Genomic DNA, 21,658 nt, shown 5'->3' with positions numbered 1-21,658 from the left:
CAGGAGGCATGTCTGTGCCATGTCCTGGAACGCAGTGCAGGGATTTCTGAGATAACACCCGTGGTGGTCAGGCTGGAGCCAGCGGCAGTACAGCCACCTCAGCGCTATCCAAAAAGCCTGGCCCAGGTCCCCTGGGACCCAGCACTGGCTAAACCAGCCGTGCTGCCTTCAGGACCAAGTCAGAGTGTTGGCATAAGAGCTGTACCACATGGTGCCAGGACATAGCCGGACATGGGGGCTACTCCTACTGCAGTGTAGACAGGCAGAAGGTCCTCTTGCTGCATGAGGTACTCTGATGCAAACTGTATCATGGATTCTCTTCTTCTTGAGCAAGAACAAGGGCTCAAGATGTGCTCAACGGTCATGGCTGGAGCTTAAATGCTCTGAAAGGGCAATCTGCATTCCCTTTCATCAAATTCTCAGCACTTGCTTGGTGACCTGTCTCTTTTTCTCAGTATGAACCAAACAAAAGCAACTCCAATTGCAAAAGGAGTGATGTGGTCACACTGTTTTCTGTGCTCGGCATCTAAAGAGTAGAAAAATTATGAGGTGGTAAGAATTTGCATTGGATGTGCAAAGAAGGGCAAATAAAGTGCATGGTGCTAATATTGCCACCACATGGTTTGCCTTTACAGAAAGTAGAGTGAGCAACACACTGAAAGCTTTAGTTTCCCAGCACAGAGCTCTACACCAACAAGAAAAGCACAATTTGAGCAAAGAAGACAGAATGTGGTCCTGAGGGAAGAATGTTTTCAAAAAGGGTTTGTGCCACAGTACTGAAGTAATGCTGTCAAGTATTGAAGTGCAAACCAAAAGCAAAATTCAGACATTTACTCCACTTCCAACAATATGACCCAAAATGGTAGGTGCTGTGAAGGAATTAATATGTGAGAAAGGATTAAGCACTCCTCCAGAAACATAAATGCAGATGAACACTTTTGAAAGTATCTTAAGATTTGTAAGAAGCAGCAGAAGAGAAGCTTATATTATATAGGGAAATAAGAAAGACAAAGGTAAACCCAATAAATATGTTAACCTTTCAAGCAAAACCTCCTTTGTAGCAGGCTGTACTTACTGAGACATAGTCTCTTCCAGGAATGGCTGACCTCCCCTTTTTTAAGGCACGAGATCCTCATTTTACATGATTTGTTGATAATCTCAGCTTTTATTCAATAAGAACATTTTTCCAATCCTTCATGATGTGAAGATGAGCTTAAAGCTGAGGCCCTAAGTATTAAACTACCAAGGCAAAATTCCAAAACTTGCATATATCTGAGCCTCTGCTCTTTTTAATCCTGACCATTTGTATGTTACTGCTTGCAGGCTTACTCTCAAGACTACTGACACCTGGTGAAGAGCCCAAAAATACTGGAACCAGCACAGGATGCCCAGAGTTGATCTATATATTTCATAGAGATTACATAAAGAAATAGTAAGAAGGACGAGTGCATGAGCAGTACTAGCACATATGACTTATTCCACAGGATAGCTCCTGACAGCATCCGGTGTCAATAGTTTCTGTGGGTGGACAGTTCCTTGAAAGAATAATGCCCAGCTGAATGGGCAGAGAATTTGGAAATCCCACTGGGGGTGGGATTTAAGCAATATTGCAACTACTGCATGTAAATGATAAAACGTGGTAAACATTTAAAAAACACATATTAATCGCAAAACAAAAAAATTTACGATGATAACAGTGCCCTTAAGTTTTTTTGTAATCACAGGACCTTAAAAGTTGAAAACTCTCCTTCCCTCTCTGTTGTGCACCGGTATGATTCTCATGAACACATTGCTTCAGTTGCTGTACTACGAACAAAAACAGGATGGATATTAGACATTGGAAACTCTCCATTTGCCTTTACCACAAGGGCTTTTTTTTTTTTTTCCCATGGATCTTAAGAAGGGCAGACGGGCATTCCCTTGAGGCAAACAGAGATGTTTTCAGAACATCATGCAACAGGAATACTCCCTGACAACATGTCTATAATAATATGTTCTAAGTACAACTTCCTGTACTGCACCTTAGGCTACTTGGTGGTGGACATATTTTTATGCCCATTCATTTCCCCTGAACTTATGTAGGAACCAGTGCAACTAAACATAAGCCTCTTGAAAGCAGGACATCTTTTAGCTTCACAGATGCTCCTAACAAGTCAACAGGTCCATAAAATTTTTTGAAAAAAGATCTATGTATCATTATCCAGTTTCTCAATCAGCAAGGTAGAAAAGGTTATGATGAAAGAAATGCACTTAGACACAGAGCATCTGGCAAGAGGACAGAGTCCAATCTGCTCCTTGTCCCAGCACCTAGTTTCCTCGCAGAGCCTCTATGTGGCCAGAGTTTGATAAAGATATGAGAAGTGAGACAGTGCCAAATGCCCTCCAAGGCTTCCCTGTGGATAGACTTGCAAAAGAAAGGGAAGAAGATTCCAAGTTCATTTCAGTCCCACGAAGCTTCATTCAACACACAGCTAATGTAAAGCCAGGTGGCATTTCCCCAAGCACTAACAACAGGTAAACATCAATCCCTGGCTTGAGCTGTGTGCTAGACAGCTCCGCTTGGTTCTCCCTGGGTACCTCACCAGCTCCTTTCCTGCACATTTAGTAGAACATCGGGTTTGGTATGTGCCCTGCCATGAACATAGCAAGTGGAAAACGACTGTTGACTCTCTCATGCTCTTGCAGCACCTGGTTTCTCTTTGCATCTCCGTGAATCCCAGCTGCAGTAGCCCTCTTCACTGAGAAAAATATAATTTTTCTGTGCTTCTGATGCTCCTTTCTGTTTTACATCTGGAGATTGTTAACTGTCTCCCATGTGCTCTGAAAAAACACTCCAACAAATTCTAGTAAAACTGATTTATTCGTATTAACTGGACACTGAATACCTAGATAATACTGTATGGGGGACTTTATTCTCCCTTCCTCTTCACATTGACATTTCACCTTGACCTGTGCTCTGAAATAAATACTGGGGAAATCTTGTGTTTTAGTGGTTGGAAGTTCAGAACTGAAAAGGTCAAAAGCTGAAAATAATTTAAGCATGACATCTCCTCTGTTCAGGGAGAGCTTAAGTACATATGAGTAGCGGAAGTCCCAGCTAAAACTCAAACCTGATGCTGTGAGGCTGTGACTTCCCCTTGGATACCAACAGCTTACAGCAACCTCTGTTTTTGCAAAGTCATAATTTGCTGCCATGGAAAGAATTATATTAGCAGAAACTGAATGCATTGTTTCAAATCTTGGAGGGACAAAACACTAAAGGAGGGAAAAAGATACATATATGTATTTTTTGCAACTCTATAAAAGAAGAAACCAGATAAATAAAGCAGGGGGGACTGCTGAGTGGAGCAGGAAAGATGGTTTTAAGTTGCTAACATGGAGGAAAAATTACCCAAGTCTTGGATAGCAAAATTTACTACCTTCCTAGAAGAAGGCCAGTTATGATTCTACCAAAGCCTTATTTGGTGCAAAAACGCTTCTGCAGAAATATCTTTGTTTAACATTGAAGCTACTCTTAGGTGAAAGCAAGAAGGATGAGTTAAATGCTTTTCAAATTAAACGTCCACAAGTAACTAAAGAAACTGAGATATTATAAAGATATTTATTTAAAAATCACCACTAGCAGGGAAAAAACCCAATTCAATCATTGCAGAATGCTTTCCACTCTGTTCAAGCAAGAAAAACCCTCCCCCATGAGATCACCAATGTGCCTAAATCATGTGGCAGAGAAATACTCTTTAGAACTGAGAATGTGAGAATGAAAAAGACAGTGTTTTTTATCCATCAAATACTTGTTCTGTTATTTTACTTTCTCAGTTTAATTTAGTTTTGAGCCCATCGCTGCAAATTTACCAGCTACCAGAACTTCTTGCTGTCCACAGGGCTACATCATTGTGTTGCATGAGGTGGCAGGAGACGTAATACACCCCAAGGTTGCAGCCTGAGGCTTGCTGCTGCTGCTACTGTGTCAGGGGAGTGTGCTCTCACTCGGACTCTGCCAGTGAGTATATCTCTTTTCAGGATTTATGTTGTGGATAAAGGTGGTGCAGTGCAGGACGCAGCAAGGCTGTGCTTGGCTGGCTTGTATCTAATTTATGGATGGGTCTACATAGAGGCATGAAGTGTTAAGAGGACGCTGCAGACCACATGAGGCTCCAGCTGTCCTGTGGCGCAGCAAACTTAAACAATACTTCTGCCCCAAGAAAGGACTGGCTCTTGGGGAAAGGGTTTATTGCCTACCATTCATCATCAGGAAAATGAAAGAGAACAGGTTTTATTTCTGCTATAAATCATACGCAGCACCAAAACACTCTGTTGCAGCCAGAAGAAAACCAAAGGTTTGCTGTCATCTCTCACAAAAAGGGCCTTTTTTTTCCTTTTTTTTTTTTTAACTGAGACAAGTTTTAGCTTTGAGATAATGGAACTGAATATCGTTTTTGAAGAGTTTTGTATATCATTCTCACTTAAGGAGGAAAAGACATGAAAATCATAAGATGATGGAGAAAGTCCTGTACTGTAAGAAACTATTTTTGAAGATTTTGAAAACATCGCAACTGAGCCTTCCAGCTCGTAGGCCAATGCAGAAAAGCTGATGCAAGAGCTCTGGCAGGGAGAGCCTGCCTGCCAAATTCCTACTAATTGGTAATAAGGACAGCTGAAGAAACTGGCCTCTAAAAGGAAAAATGAAGCTTGAAACCTCAGACCAACTTCTTCAGGAACACAACTACTTCTGAAGAGAAGAGAGTAGTAGATCCGTGTGCATGGATAGATATAGGCTAATGCCTATAAATAGCTGCAAGCTGGCAGCACTACAGCAGTAACAGAAGCCAGACTGTGGTAACAGACGGCTTCGCTATAGAAATTTTTATCCTAATGCCATCTTCCCTCTTGCTGCGGGAGATGCACTGAAAACAGGTCTGTATAGTATACTAAAACTCTGTCGTGCTTTCAACAAGGTTTCATAAGGTTACACAAGTAATTTTAAAATTTCATTTTAGAAATTTAGATTAATCTCTATGCAATATCTATAAAATTCCTAGATTTCACTGTTACGTGAAATTGCCAAGGAACACAATTTTAAAATATAATTTTTATATTTAGTCCAGTAAGTTTTCTCTACAACAGTAGTAAAAGCAGTAAGGAATCTTATGCTGAAAGAGTTCAGGTAAATTCACCAGATTAAAGGAGCAAATATTCTTTATTCCTTTTGCTGCTGTTGTCAATTTCAACTGAGGTAGGTGATTTTATTTCATCAGGATGAATGTCACGGTTCTCAAATAAAGAATATATAAGCCTAAGCAAACTGTCTATAATACTCTTGTGAAGTTTAATTCATTTGTTTGCAAAGTGATCTGAGATATCTGGAAAGATTAAGTACTCTTTTCTTTTCTTAGTAAACGTTAGAATATGGTGGGGAATTCTGCTGCAGTAATGCTAAAGAAACTGGTTTCCACGAACATGATGAAAACACTAGATTCTCAAGTCCATCACATCTGTACTGAGGGCACTGAGTTATACAGACAAAAGTAAGGAAAGAGAGGAGTAAAATTATAGCACTTGTCTACCCTTCTGACACTGGGGGGTTGCTGGGGCTCACATTTCCTGAACGAGTAAATGAGAATAATTTGCCATTTTGACAGGCACTGACAGGAACTGCCTGGTCTGTGTCACCTGTGAGGGGACCAGGCAGGGGCTAGTTCTACTTAAATGTGCAGTTAAAACACTGTCAGAGACTTTTTAATGCCAAGAAATTTTACATATTCCTATTTGTATTTTGAAATTGCAGTCACAGAGTGTTCAGACTTGCCTTTCTCTGCCTAGCAATGTATAGGTGGAATCTTCCATGTACAAGCCAATTTCATATAATATGCTTTCAGGTTCAGCGCAAAATGTTCTTCCTTACACTGTAAAACTTACTAAGAGGCTATACAGTATTATATTACATGGTAATGGCATTTTCAGAAAAAAAAAATTACACATGAATAAGGCAATGAAAGTATGCAGGTAACCATGGCTACTGTTGTGAACTAAATAACATTTTTAATACAGCTGTGAATATTTGTATTATTGCCAGTTAAGCTGTAGAGTTCAGATTTGAGACAGGGCTGGTAAACACTTAATTCTTGCCTGAAGAAAGGTACTTCCCAAAGTGGATGCAGGCCTCCACATTGTGCCACTGTGCATTCTGGTGTAATTTTTTGTCTAGTAAACACACGTCTTACTATCTCAGTCAAAATAATCAAAGTACAACTCTTCACGGCCACTACTTACACTTTACTGTCAGTAATACACTTTTGCACAAGCTATTTTTTGTCTTAAGAGTATTTTCAATTCCTCTTGCCATATACCTGCAATTGCCACTTTTGACATAGCTTTTGAAATAGCATTGGCTCCATAAAACAGACTTTTGAAACAGCTTAAAAAAACCTGCAAGCAAAACTCTCAGCTTTCCTTGATTTTCATTAGTGGTTAACACTCCCCCCTCTTTGGTCCCAACAACATTCCTGGACAACAAAAGAAAAAACAATTCCAAATGACAGGGCAGATGAGAGGGACCTCTTCTCCTTTGACATCTTTTCAATTTCTAGGTTCATCCTTAAATCATCCTTCTGTTTATATATCAGTCTCTCTTCTCAAATCAATCATCATCAGAGAAGGAATGGAAACCTAAGGGATTTTTCACCTTACAGAGAAAAGGTACACCCAAAATCAAATTATTTGGAATAAGTTGACAGTAGTTGCTATACTAAAAGAAAACATAAACACAAAAGCAGTTAGTGAAATGAACCTGTGCTTCCAGTAATATAAACAAAACGAAAATAATGAAACGCCTATTGTAACTAAGTGAAGCAGGGCTTAGAGCAACATATCTCTATTCAAAAATTGACTCACTTCTTCCCTCCAATAGAATATCAGTTTGAAACTCAAGTGAGTGCCCATTCATTCACTGTGAATTTGTCTTATTTGCCTGGTTTGGAGAGAGAGGACAATTTCTTAATAAAAGCACTGGCTAATGAAGCAAACACAGATCCACTCACAGTTCAATCTTTAACAAGCTGTCTGTAGCCTCAGGCAAACCACAAATTCCCTGTTTTAGTTTCTCCTGTGTAACATGGGGAAAATAGCCACTCTTTTCTGCTGGTCTTTCCCTGTCCTTTTCATTTAGGCTGAAAGAAATCTGAGGACTAAACATTTTGTATCTTTATCACCAGTGCTTAGCTCAAAATTATAGGAGATACTCTTTAAAATGGTGCTAAGTACCAATACTGTTATTAATATATGAATAGTAATATATATATTATATATTACTATATATATGGACTATATATACTATACGATATGCTCTCTCTATACACTACTTATAGACACGCACTACATATATATTACTATATATATACTACATATAGTAGTCCTACCAATCTGATGTCATGGAGAATAAAACTGTGAGAGGCACAGTAGCACAGTGCTCAGGCAAACAACTGTGAGATCTAAAGACCCACAAACTCTGGGGATATTAGGGGCAATGAGTGTACAAAGCAGAGAACTCCTCTGACTTCTGCACACACAAAAATGTTGGGAAAATTGCTCTGCAAACAGTGATCCTGCACAGTGGTCACAAGAAACTAAATGAATCATCACAGAATCACCACAGAATCATCTAGGTTGGAAAGGACCCTGAAGATCATCTAGTCCAACCGTTCTCCTAGCACAGTTGCCACCTACAGCATATCCTTAAGCTCCAAATTGACCCTACTCCTGAACACCTCCAGGGATGGGGACTCCACCACCTCCCTGGGCAGCCCATTCCAACGCCTAACAACCCATTCTGGAAAGAAATGCTTCCTAACATCTAGTCTGAACTTTCCCTGGCGCAACTTGAGGCCATAAAGGGAAATGAAGCCTATTTTTTGCATGTTGGTCTAGAATAAATGAAGGGTCCTACTTTCAGTATACACTGGGTACTTTAAACTTTCAAGCTTTTTCTCACTGATACACAGTACACACAATTATCACCTTTGTGTTCTATGGCTCTCTCCAGCTGACTACTATTATCACCTCTTTATTTCAGTATTTGGTTTCCTCTACTTAACAACCTCTAAGGCTATCACTTTTTCTCTTACCTTCTGACACATGCATTTCTTTCTCCTTTAAATTCCCTCTTCTTTTTCATCTTTCATTCCACTGCTTCAGGAGCAAAGACCAAAATGCTGTCCACCTTAGCCTCTGATCTAAGAATACATATATTCACCTCCTAAAATTATTTGCAGCTGTATGCATTTTTAAACAACTTGCAGCCAATACAATTTTGTTTGTTAATGGAAACATCAGTAAATTTGTGTATAAGTAAAAAGATACTTTTAATGGATGTCTCCTTTATAAAAAATTATATAATTTCCCATTTCTTCATTTTTAAAAGTGTCTTAAAATACTGAGTTCAGGAGACAAACATGCATATTTCATCTTTTCCATGAATAGTTCATAGAAATATTCTACATTACATACTGTATTTGCAAAAGAAGACACAAAAATGTGCATGGCAGTGACTCAGCAAGTTGGAACTCTGCATATAGGGTTTACAGAAAGCTGGTAAATCCCAAAGTAACAGAATAAAAAGCTAAAAGCCCCACAATGCAAATAAAATTGCTTCCTGTTAGAAACAAACTTAAGGATGTGATTTGAATATTACAGCCATTTTTGATAAAGAATTTCCTTTCTGTTATATTTGAACTTTCTATAGCATGCATCATGTCAGCCTGGAGTATTTTATGAGATACCAGGAGCATTAAATTTGGTATATAGCCATAAGTAATGTTATTATTTGAAGTGGAGGTTGCTTCTGTTCTGCAGCAGAACGGACAATACTGACTTTAACTGTTAGATGTATTTGCATCCATGAATCCCAAAGTAATTTGCAAAAGGCAATTTGCCTCTTCATTGCAATGGAATGAATGGGACGCTGAGGCACATGAAGGGGAAGCACCTCTGAGCACCCAGCAAGCCCCCAGCATGGTGAAAAGCAGAGTGCAGGTGCATGCAGTCTGGTTTGGCACAGTAGCTGCCCTGCCTGGGACACTTTAAAAAAAAAATCAAGCGCAGTGCTATAAACCCAGTAACAGCCAGAACTGTTTTTCTAACTATCATTACAAAGCCCTACAAAATGCAGACATTACACAATTAAGACTTATAAAAATGATTTTGATTAAATTCTATGTTTTTCTCAGATTATTCAGTAAAACAGTGGCAGAGCAAGGAATAAAATGGAAATTTAAAAACTGAATTTAAACAGCACTTCAAATATGCGGTGTTACTCATTTTGAAGAGAAAGCAAGCTGTGCAAGCAAGAGTTAAAGGATACCAGTTACCATTGCAATAAAGATGTAAAAATATATACAAGCCATTGGTCTGCCTTTTGACATTTTGAGACACCTCCACACCCCGTGCTATTTCTCCATGGTCAGAGTTTTTTCTTGCTCAGATAAACATGGTGTCAGAGGGAGGAAAAGAGTCACCTTGGTCATCCTTATGGTCTCTCAGAGAAACAGACACCTTTGAAAGGTGATGGCTTTTCCTGAACAGGGCACCAGGCTGGGACTTCAGTGCTTTAGGTAAATGTCCAAAGGTAAAAGGAATAATTGTAGACCTGTATGACTAATGGCAATGGCTTACACATCTGTCAAAAACATCCCTCATGCTACATCCTGAATTTGAGTCTCTTATATCTGAGGAGTTACGAAAAATGTACAGTTTTTACTTACTCGTATCTATGTGGGAAAATATGGGGATTGAACTCAATAGCAGGGCAGATATCAGGTTATGTCAAAGCTGATAGCCCACCATGAGCAAGAGCAATTCCCAAGGTTTTCCCCAAATCCTTGATTTCTGCCAATCAGCGTGTATAAAACATGTGGCACTACTTCAACGTATTAATCATCTGAATATGAAATTATTTCTCCAGAAATTATGTCTGTTTCCAAAGACGTGTAAAAAGACAGCAATTAAAGAAAAAAGTTACTTTTAGAAAGTGGCAATTTGTTACAAAAACAGTGTCAAAATATTTCCTTGTATTAGCATTCCTGTAGCAATAATGATCTTGGGATACAGGGAGAAGTAATATTTTTTATTCCACCAACTTCAAGGGCTGGAAAAAGCATATAAGCTTTTGGGCTCAGACTCCTTTCACCAGGTCTGCTGATTCTTCTGGTATTGTGTCCATGTGAAATAACCCACTTTCCAACAATGATAAATAGGTAAAAATCTGGTCACTGAGTTAGTGCATATGCCTTCAATTGAAGGAAAAGCTGTCTGCCAAGCTTCAACCAAGTAGATCATAGGTCTGTGAAAAACAGAATCTAAAAGGATGGAATCTAGTTGCTATAGTGGCAAATTAAACAAATAAATGAGATACCATGGAATGTTACAAAATATTTGTGGTCTGATTAAGTCATATTTGCCACATGTGTGAATACTAACAGCACAGTTTAGTAAAGTGGGTACAATATAGTACAATCTCACTTTTACTGTATGTATATTCTAATTCTTATCGAGTAAGTGCTAATGAATGGTAACCAGCGTGTCCAAGGATACATAACACTGCATTTTACTGTAATCGTAAGGCAAAGCATAGTGCCTTAAGACAAACAATAAAGGCATATTCAACTACTAGACCTTCAAAGAGATATTTGCATCCTTCCCTGTGGTTGCATGGCCTGCTAAAAAGACACAGCTTTTTGCAGTGATTGACTCTAGGACAACCTGCATATGGGGTGCTCTAGAATACACAACCTGTAGCTGGCAGCTGACATATTAAGCCTTCTTCAACATAAGCAATCCTCCCCACAATACATTCATTTTTTGTAGTGAAATGTTCTTTCTTCTTGATAAAAGACACTGTTTGAACATTCTCATCATTAATCATAATAATATATCACTTACTGTTTGGTTCTACTATCTGCCTATGTTCTCTGGAAAAAAATCTCAGGAAAAAAAAACAGACATCTATTATGTCAAAAGATAAAACAAGTGTCTGGTTTTAAATGAAGGAGAGGAGGGCACATAGATTTTTATCAAAAATGTGTACAAGTTATCAATGCATTTTGCACTGATTTTAAAGTTCACCATTTATTTACCTTTATAACCTGCAAACTATATATCTAATAAATCACAGAATCACAGAATAGTTTGGGGTTGGAAGGGAACTTGAAGACCATCTAGTTCCAAATCCCCCTGCCATGGGCAGGGACACCTTCCACTAGACCAGGTTGCTCAAAGCCCCAAACAACCTGGCCTGGAACACTGCCAGGGAGTGGAAGCAGCACCAGAGAAATGTACCGGCTTAGGGACTACAGAAGAGTTGTGTGCAGCTCCAGCAGGGACTACGGTGAACAATATAAGCTGCACAGAAAGGGAATGCTAAAACAAAAGCAGTGTACCTAATATTATCAGAATTATGGGAATGTATCAAATTAATTTCCATCCCACACTGCTGCTGGTTTAACAAACAGACCTAGCAGTCCAGAACCAAACCCTGCTTCTAGGAAAACACAGCTCAGTACATACTCCACACCCAGAGAAAGGCAGAAAGTCTAAGGCTCCCTTTGTATGTCCTTTCGGGGCTTTTGATCATTTGTTTTGTGCCCATAGTAATCACTTTACCAAACATTTGTAGGAGCTAGTTCAGCTGAAAATCTGGCTTTGAGCTTTTATTATCAGTATTATTACTATTACCATAATTATTACTTCCAGAGCTACACATAGCTGTTAAAGCAGGTCAGTTTGAAATAGAGACAGTACAACTCCTTACCTCTGGTGCTTCAAATATGTGATCTTCCAGCATACCTGCAACCCCTAACAATCAGCTTGTCTGTTTTAACATGCAACGCAACTCACACTCTGAACAGGCTTGTTTTCAACAGGACTGAAGTTCTGAGGGTCAGACAGTCAAGATAATGCACAGCACTGTCAGATACAAATATAGACAGACACTAATGCCACTCTATAGATATCACACAGATACAGTTTATATGAACAGGCCTCATACTGTTGCATGGTTGCAAGTGGATTTAATCCTAAACATTTTACAAGGATTTGAAGCTCCTGGCATGTCACTGTGCAAATATTACTTCATCTACCCTGTAAATCTATATCCAACAGCAATAGAAGCAATTCACCTCTCACAGCATCATCAGTAAGCCATCTCCTTACTCTTGACTCCTCTAATTAATAGATCTCAGGGAAGTTTTCCCAGGGAAGCAATGGAAATATATCGTAAGAAAACATAATCTTAATTTCCTCTTTCCTACTTCTCCTTATTTCTTTGTTTCCCCTTTCCTCATCCTTCTTCTCCCGCAGGTCTTCTTTAGCATTTTGTGTCTCTTCCAGCTTGTCTACGTTATTCCGTGGCTCCTTTTTTACTCACTGGTCTCATCTGTTTTGTCTATTTTTTTTCTTTTTTTTTTAGGTATGACTTGGAACAGCATCAGCTGACTCTTTGATTCATCTCTTTGCTCCTGCCTGTCTTTTCCTCTCATCCAACTATCCCTAATCTCCTGTTTGTGGTCTCTCTCTGACTCTCTCCCCCTCCTTTGGTAGTTACTGCAGTGACTTGGTGTTGACACTACATGCTCTCATCCTCTGTGCTAACAGACTGAGTTATGTGACCTTGTCAACAGAAAGCAAAACTTCAGAAAAACATCTCATCTGGGGATTTCAGCTCTCAGAATTCTAATTTGCAATGCTGATGTCTAGAACAGGACTCATATGTTCTAGAGGTCCCTCATTACTCTGTTGGGCTCATTTGTACCAGGAGGAGCCTGCATGTGTGTTTTCTCTAGGTTACTGGAAATAGAAAATAATCAGAAACATTCAGCACCTGTGTTCAGTTAGAAAGCTGTCTTCACCTTACCCTGATGAATCTCCTCCAGCAAATACGTAGCATGGTTAAGGCCAGCTTCCTACTTCAGAACTGCTGTGCTGTTACTGTATTAGGTAAAGGGGTTTTCCTAATACTCCCAGAGGATGCCACTCACATAATTTGGTCTTCTTTATCTAGCAGCCTCTTCCAATTTTCAGGTGCTATGTTATCACAGGTTTTGACACACTACTAATTTTCAAGCCCTCCATGTAAGTAACAGAAAATCAAAAAAATCTTTTAAGCTGCTGATGTTTTTCTCCCCAGAGTGGGGGTATAATTGATACTACTGTATTCACACTCCAGTGGTGGAACTGGCAGATAATGAGAGGAGATACCAGACAGAGCCACGTAACTGCAGCATGAACGTGCAAGAAATGTACAAATCCAACATTATTATTTTCACGGGTTTTGCAAATACGGAGTCCCCAGGCAACCAGCTTCAATTGCTGTTCTTTCCATCAGACAGATGTTTAAATAACAGCCATCCAGTAGTGGGTATTCTGTTGGAAACTGAATTACAAATTTTACTTGATTTTTATCAGAAAACTTTGCAAGTTATGTAACAAGTGGGAACTCCTTCCTGGAGCACTGAAGATTTTATTCACCCCTAACATATGAAAATATTCTAGATAAATTAAGAAGAGCACTTGAGCTGGAATATCCTTGAAAGCCTTAAATTGGATTTACAAACGAATCTCAGAAAAGGGTAAGTATCTCCTAGACATGAGCATGAGGTATTACCAAGGTGCAGTACATTGTACAAAAATAGCCCATACACAGGAGGCTGATGTATTAAAAAACCATTCTCAAGAAGTATAATGCACTGTTTCAAATGAGTCACTTCTGAAAAGGATTTTTAGGGCAACATGCTAGATGGAAACACTCTGCTGAATGAAAGGACATATCCTTGTTTGTACGTCTGAGCAAGTACTGTGCAGCAACTGACCCAACTAATGACGGTGAGATGGGTTTGTTAAAAGACTCACCAGCTTTGGACTTTCCAATCTTTGTATGTCACTATGAATTTTGATCTTTGCATGGCTCTTCTATTTTTCTACTTGTCGAATCATCAAGGGAAAAAGCTTTCTACCAGAAAAATGAAGGAACAAACAAGCCAAGGCCACTGGACCTAAGACAAGGCTGCCAGGAAGAACAGTTTGAGAGATGGCTGGAAGGACTCCATACCACTCTCCGGTGGGCTGAGCTTTTCAGCTGAACAGCCAGCAATAAGAAAAGAGAGCCAAATTGTGAAATAAGTAGAGATGTATCACTTGGACAGGTTCCTTCCTCTTCATAACTTGTCTTCATCTGCTATTTTTCCCAGTATTTGTTCATTCTCTTGAATACAAGGACAGAGGGTATGTCTTTCTAGGAACGCCTCTGTTTCCCAAAAGCAGCATAAAAAGAATGGAGTACAAAACTGGAAGAGCTTATATAGATTGTAGTGGCCCAGAACCCATATAATAATCAATTTTCCAATGTCAGAGAGACAGAGCATATTCCCCTTCCCTGACCCTTCCTCTAGAGTTTTCATATGAAGATAGTTCTTTGTTTCTGACCTCCATCTTAGTTTCTGACCTCCAAAGCCATTAAACTCCTCAGTAAGTAATTTCTATCTTTGTATTTACTTTCCTTTCCACAAACAAAAGATTATTTAAATTTTTAAAAAGAATTTGGGACAGTATCTGTGAAAAACAAAGAAGGACTCTCGCTGAAATGGTATGCTAACTTGGACAGATACTGCACACAGTCCTGCCATGTAACCTGGCTCAAAATCAGCAATGCTCAAGCTTAAATTAAGTTAGTCTACAGATCTGTTTATGTGGGCATTGGTTAGAATAGGGACAACCTCTAGTTCTGTAGTCTGTGCTAATATTGTAGAGAATATAATTTCTGGAAACAAATGTTATCCATGCATCATCCTGTCCAGTCCCAACACCAAAAGGTGCAATGAATGAGCTGCTAAAAATCCTATTACTATGACACACTAGTTTTAAACGCTAAAGGTTTAAATAAAAATTCCTAATACTGATAGAGATCAGGCAGACAGCCATCAGAAAATGGGACAGAGTATTTCCCATGGAAAATATGTCTGTGGAATTAAGGGTTGATATGAATCAAAAGTGCAGGACAGTCTTAAGAATATAAACAATATCTTTGATGGAAGAGTACAAAGATGAACTCATCTGTATAACTGATAAATACAGGAAATGAACCTGACATTTCAGAAATAGACGAAGGCTGAGACACAGCCCTGTTCTCCAACAGCTCTCTTTAGACACGTAGTTATTTCTACTGACAGAAGCTTAATCTCAGCTACTCAGATCTGCTCCCTCATATAATAAACAGATGAAATCCTTGTCCTGCTGAAATCAACAGCAACCCTCCCATTGATTTCCCCTGGTCATTTCTCAAGACTTAGTGATACCATTGGTTATGGATTAATTGACTGACTGGGATGATGAAATGAATCATAGAATGGTAGAATGGTTTGGGTTGGAAGGGAGCTTAAAGACCATCTAGTTCCAACCCCCCTGCCATGGGCAGGGACACCTTCCACTAGACCAGGTTGCTCAAAGCCCAGAACAACCTGGCCTGGAACACTGCCAGGGAGGGGGCAGCCACAGCTTCAATGGGCAACCTGTTCTGATAGAGTCTCTCTTCAGCTTTCCTTTAGGCTCCCTTTAAGTACAGGAAGGCCATTACAAGGTCTCCCTGGAGCTTTCTCTTCTCACTCTCAGCCTGTCCTCATAGGCGAGGTGCACCAGCCCCCTGATCATCTTTATGGCCCTCCTCTGGACCTGCTTGAGCAGGTCCATGTCCTTCTTACGTTTGGGCCCTAGAGCTGGACACAGTACTCCAGGTGGGATGTCATGAGAGCGGAGTAGAGGGAAAGAATCACCTCCCTTGACCTGCTGGCCACACTCTCTTGATGCAGCCCAGGATACGGTTGGCTTTTTGGTCTGCAAGTGCGCATTGCTGGCTCATAATCAGTTTTCCATCCACTCATACCCCCAAGTCCTTCTTCACACGGCTGCTCTCAATCCACTCATCATTGCACAACCTGTATTTCTGCTTGGATCTGCCCTGACCCATGTGCAAGAACTTGCACTTGGCCTTGTTGAACTTCATGAGGTTTGCATGGTCCCACCTCTCAACTGTCCAGGTCCCTCTGGATGTCACATCCCTTCCCTCCAGTGTGTCGACCACAGGACACAGCTTGGTGTCGTTGGCAAACCTGCTGAGGGTGCACTCAGTCCCACTGTCCATGTCACAACAAAGACATTAAAACAGCACTGGTCCCAATCCTGACCCCTGAGGAATGTCACTCATCCCTGCTCTCCACTCTGACATCGAGTCATTGACTGCAACTATTTGAGTGTGACCATCCAGCCAATCCCTTATCCAAGTGGTCCATCCATCACATCCATGTCTCTACAATTTAGAGACAAGGATATCAGTTTTGTGGCACAGTACACTCTCTTAGTGATGCCTTTTCCACGTGTATGAGTCTGTATGTATGAGGTACCATCCAGCCCCACAAGGCACCACTTACTACAGAGATTTTTCTGTAGAAAAATTTTTGTAGAAAATAATGTAGACATTTTTTAACTATTATGGTATATAAATACATGTATATATCTAAAAGAAGTACAGTTCTTGACACTACATGCAATTTTGTAGTAAATAGTTTGTGGCTTTTATCTCCGGGCACAATGATGAACTTCTCTCTGTTTCTACAAAACTTTGTAAACAATATTAAGATTGAATTGGTAATTGGATTCAATAGCTCTGAGGTTCATTTCCCTTATGTTTTTAATTTCCTGAGAGGAATTTTTTTTATAATTAAGAATTTTTTAGGTGTTGAAAAAGTGTTGCTGTGGAAGAGTGGTATCTCTGCGTATTAGCAAAACACTACTATGTATTCAAGAAAACAGGTATTTTTAACTACTGACAATGTTGTCACTGCTGAGAAGGGATGGGAAAGGGGGGAAAGAAAAATGGCAATGAGAACTAATTATTATAACTTATCAAAGCAGCAGACTGCTGTCCAAACCAATTCTGCTTGAGCTAAAGCACTGAATTGGACCGCCCCTTCAAACAATTTCTGCATATAGCCTTCAAGATAGTCACCTTAAAATGCTTCTAAAGTATGAATACTCTCAAATATTTTGATATATGCCCATATTACTAATGGAAATATGATTGTTATTATTACAGACAGATATAATGACTTTTCATTCCTTTTCTACATGTGGATTTTGCAGGCTGATGTTGACAGCTGAGCAAGTTGTTGAAGCTGGTCATAATACATCAGTCAGAAACTTTTGAAAATACGACTTTTCGGTTAAATCAGGGAATCTTTTTACTGTGGAAAATGTATAGTTTTACATTTTCCACTTTTTGTGGCTTTTTTTGTGATAAATATATGTTTAGGGAAAACTGCTGTGAAAAAACATGGACAGAGTGCTCACAGGTGAAGTAACATTTGAGCTCAGATTCTTAGGAACTGAACCAGGCACTGTGGGGTAAACTCACGGAGAAGAGGGATTCATCGCAGTGTTGAAGTAGCAAAAGGACCCACTTCTCACTGACAGATTTCACTCTGCCAAGGGTGATGAATCTCCTGTATAAGTTTTATTGTACAAGGTTAGGCTCCAGCACAGTCACTCTTGAGTTGACAAAAACAGTCACTGAATGTGCTGGCAAAACATGCAGGAAAAGATGGGAATAAATGTTTGTTTCAGTAAAAATCAGTAGCTAGGGATCCTAACTTTTCTAAAAGTGTATACCCAGAGCTCCTGCCCTTTTACCGAGAGCACCTCTACCATATTATCTGAAATCTGCCATATTAAAATTGTAACTAACTACTACTAAGAGAGGTGCTAGCATTCTTAAGGTAATTTAAGAATCTCTTCATCTTATGATGAGCAATGCATCAGAATTAATTAGTGTGAAAGCTGGTGAGAATAAAATGATGGCTAAAACATCAGAAAGAATTAGACTGAAAGGTGGTGAAAAGCCCAACAGCCATATGCTTTCTCTCTGACTGAGCTAAAGGAATGATTGGATAAATGGAGACTGACACAGCAAACAATTCCTTTACAAAAGACTTTAGAAAAAGCCTTCTACAATATTTAAAGTTGGAAAAAAAAAGTCTAAGATGCTTGCACACAATTCATTTCAGCAAACTCTATTATAGCCAAAAATCTCAAACAAAAGCCCTCTTCAAGTATTTCAGTAACTATACATTTCTACCGAGCAACATGAGCTTGAATTGCCTTTTAGTTATGGCACAGAGGGAACTTCCTGAATACAAAGGTCTGTTTGTTGTCAACTGCTTCACAATGTACATTCATGAAAAATGTTATAGGTTAGGCAGTTTCAGTATGTGGAATGTCACCTGGAAGAAATGTCATCAGGGCTGGCACTGATGCGGTGTGGGGAAAAAATCAATGTATGCATGGCTTGGCAGCATTTGCAAGTGTTCAGTTTGTAACCTCAAAACTCAAGGGAGGGCAGTCTGAACAAACACAGCAGGAGTCATCAGACTCTTTCCTCATCTCTACACACACATAATATCATGCTGTTCCTTTCAAAACATCGTAAAACAGTACAGTATCTAGCAAAAACCAATGCTCCTCTTGTCAGCAGTAACTCTCATACTGCTCCTTTAACACACAATTTAGGGAATAAATAAACAGCAGTGCCATTTGCCCCACCCCACGAAGGACCAATCTATCTAACCCACCAGTAGTGGACAAATCTTGATCTGCTGTGGTGATACAGTACTCACACCCTGAGGGATGAGCTCTGCTGTCATCTACTGATGAACAGCAGGGCCAAATGGTTTGTCATGCCTTCATATGGCAAACAAAGAAATAATGAAACATTTTGCACAGATGCAACTAGAGAAGGCAACATGATGCTTTTCAGCTCCAAATGCTGCATAAACAGTGGTAAGTATCTGACAGCAAAGTGTGGCCTTATCTTTCCCTTAGCATTTAAACATACAGTTGAGAGAAAGGATGTCTGACTTGACATACCAGAGAGGGATGAAAAAGTCAGATTTCTTATCAAGAAACTACTTCTATGATTACTGATGCAGCAATTTTGAAAAACTTGCATTGATGTATATAATTCCACATTTATTAAAAATACTCAGATACAGCTTCTGCTACACAACTTTGGCGTACTTGAGAAATGGGTAATTATTGAATTTTTCTTTCTAAAATCATGCAGGTCCAAAAACTGTAGTGAGATTTTTTCAAACAAGCCAAATTTTTTCATCATAAATTATGACAGAATTACAGAACAATAGAATGGTTTGGGTTGGAAAGGAGCTTAAAGATCATCTAGTTCCAACCCCCCTGCCATGGGCAGGGAAGGGACATCTCCCACTAGACCAGGTTGCTCAAAGCCCAGAACAACCTGGCCTGGAACACTGCCAGGGAGGGGGCAGCCACAGCTTCTCTGGGCAACCTGTGCCAGTGCCTCACCACCCTCACAGTGATGAATTTCTTCATTACATCTAATTTAAATCTATCCTCTTTCAGTTTAAAACTGTTACCCCTCGTCCTATCACTACACTCCCTGATACAGAGTCCCTCCCTTTCTTTCCTGTAGGCCCCATTTAAGAACTGGAAGGCTGCTATAATGTCTCCCCAGAGCCTTCTCTTCTCCAGGCTGAACAGCCCCAACTCTCTCAGCCTGTCCTCACAGGCGAGGTGCACCAGCCCCCTGATCATCTCTGTGGCCCTCCTCTGGACCCACTCAAGCAGGTCCATGTCCTTCTTATGTTGGGAGCCCCAGAGCTGGACACGGTACTCCAGGTGGGCTCTCACGAGAGCGGAGTAGAGGGAGAGAATCACCTCCCTTGACCTGCTGGCCACACTCTCTTGATGCAGCCCAGGATACAGTTGGCTTTCTAGGCTGTGAGTGCATATTGCTGGCTCATAATCAGTTTTCCATCCACTAATACCCCCAAGTCCTCCACAAGGCTGCTCTCAATCCACTCATCTCCCAGCCTGTATTTGTGCTTGGATCTGCCCTGACCCATGTGCAGGACTTTGCACTCAGCCTTGTTGAACTTCATGATGTTTGCATGGTCCCACCTCTCAACTGTCCAGGTCCCTCTGGATGTCACATCCCTTCCCTCCAGTGTGTTGACCACAGCACACAGCTTGGTGTCATTGGCAAACCTGCTGAGGGTGCACTCAGTCCCACTGTCCATATCACCAACAAAGATGGTAAACAGCACTGGTCCCAATCCTGACCCCTGTGGAATGCCACTCGTCACTGCTCGCCACTCAGACATCGAATTGTTGACGGCAACTCTTTGAGTGTGACCATCCAGCCCATTCCTTATCCAAGTGGTCCATCCATCACATCCATGTCTCTACAATTTAGAGACAAGGATGTCGTGCAGGACAGTGTCAAATGCTTTGCACAAGTCCAGGTAGATGACGTCAGTTTTTCTTCCCTTATCCTGTAACGCCGTTATAGAAGGCCACCAAATGCATCAGGCATAACTTGCCCTTAGTGAAACCATGTTCACTGTCACCAGTCACCACCTCATTTCCCACGTGCCCTAGCATAGTTTCCAGGAGGATCCACTCCATTATCTTGCCAAGGATTTTGGTAGAATGGCAAAGAATCATTCAATTAAGTGTTTCTGTTATTTTAGAGCAAGATTTCTCAAAGTCAGAACGTCTATCTCTTTTGATTGAATTTCCTCACGATCAGGGTGATGTTGCTCTGGGAAAGGTACCTTATCACAGAAAACAGCCAATCCCCACAACTAGCCTGGGATGTAGGACACACAAGTTCAAATCTCCACTGTTTCAATCTATCAGGGATTCAAATATGACTCAAGGAGTCAAGGAAGGAAAGATATTATTCTTGCTTGCAAACAATGTTCTATAATCAGTTCCGAGGGAATTAGCTCTAAGTGTATGCAGAGTCATGCACAGGAAAATCAGTGTACTACACTTTGTTTACGCAAGGAAGTGTTTGTATTACTTTACTCACCATTCCATGATTTAGCCACGCTGGTATAAAATTATCAAGCAGTTTTGGGTAAACCAGTTCCCTGTCATAGATATAGATGCTCCAGAACATCGTCACAACAAACTAAGGAGAAAAAAAAGAAAATACATTACATTTTTAAATACATGCTTCTGAACAATTAGCTACACATTTTAGATAGCAAAATGGGGCATTTAGCAAATGATCTATGGACACAGACATTACTGTTCTTTGACCAAATCCTGCTTTAATCAACAGTGTGAATCTGGATTATTCTTTGCATTCACAGGAGTTTTAACTTTTTTTCTTAGCTTTTTTTTTTTTTTTTTTTGACTTTCAGCCTGGAAAAAAAATCTCATTTTTTGACTTACATGCCTGTGGCCAAATTACAACTGAGTTCTACACTTTAATAGCAGATGTGGCACATAAATAATGTTTCACCACTAACAGGATAAAAAACAAATGGAAAATTAGATAAAATATCTCTTGGAATTCATAGAACATATAAATATGAAACATTCATCCCGATCAGAAGCCTATAAACTCATTGCATTTTTTCATGTCAGCCATCAAAATAGCATTTTAAAAAAAAAAAATCTAACCCTTTAACTACACTGCACACAATTCATGGACTGGGATCCACAGAAAAGAGGTCTAATATTCTGCTCATTTGTCAATATGAAATTTGGCTCCTCTCTTGTCAGAGAATATTTACCAGGA

At 39.9% G+C, this 21,658-nt stretch overlaps 1 protein-coding gene across 3 annotated transcripts in view; it reads right to left on the bottom strand.

Moving 5' to 3' along the window:
• Nucleotides 1-21,658, bottom strand: part of AIG1 (androgen induced 1) — a 127,199-nt gene that overhangs the window by 59,883 nt on the left and 45,658 nt on the right. For 2 of the 3 annotated variants that reach the window (XM_074924465.1, XM_074924447.1), the window contains one exon: nt 20,942-21,043. The exons of the other annotated variant lie outside the window; for it this stretch is intronic. In XM_074924465.1, coding sequence (XP_074780566.1) covers nt 20,942-21,043 — 102 coding nt within the window. The remainder of the gene's footprint in view (nt 1-20,941; nt 21,044-21,658) is intronic. 3 annotated transcript variants of the gene reach the window in all.

Source organism: Athene noctua, chromosome 1 (genome assembly GCF_965140245.1).
Source record: "Athene noctua chromosome 1, bAthNoc1.hap1.1, whole genome shotgun sequence".
In the NCBI taxonomy this organism is placed as follows: Eukaryota; Metazoa; Chordata; class Aves; order Strigiformes; family Strigidae; genus Athene; species Athene noctua.
The sequence above is the reverse complement of the archived record's forward strand: the minus strand, read 5'-3'. Positions and strand labels throughout refer to the sequence as shown.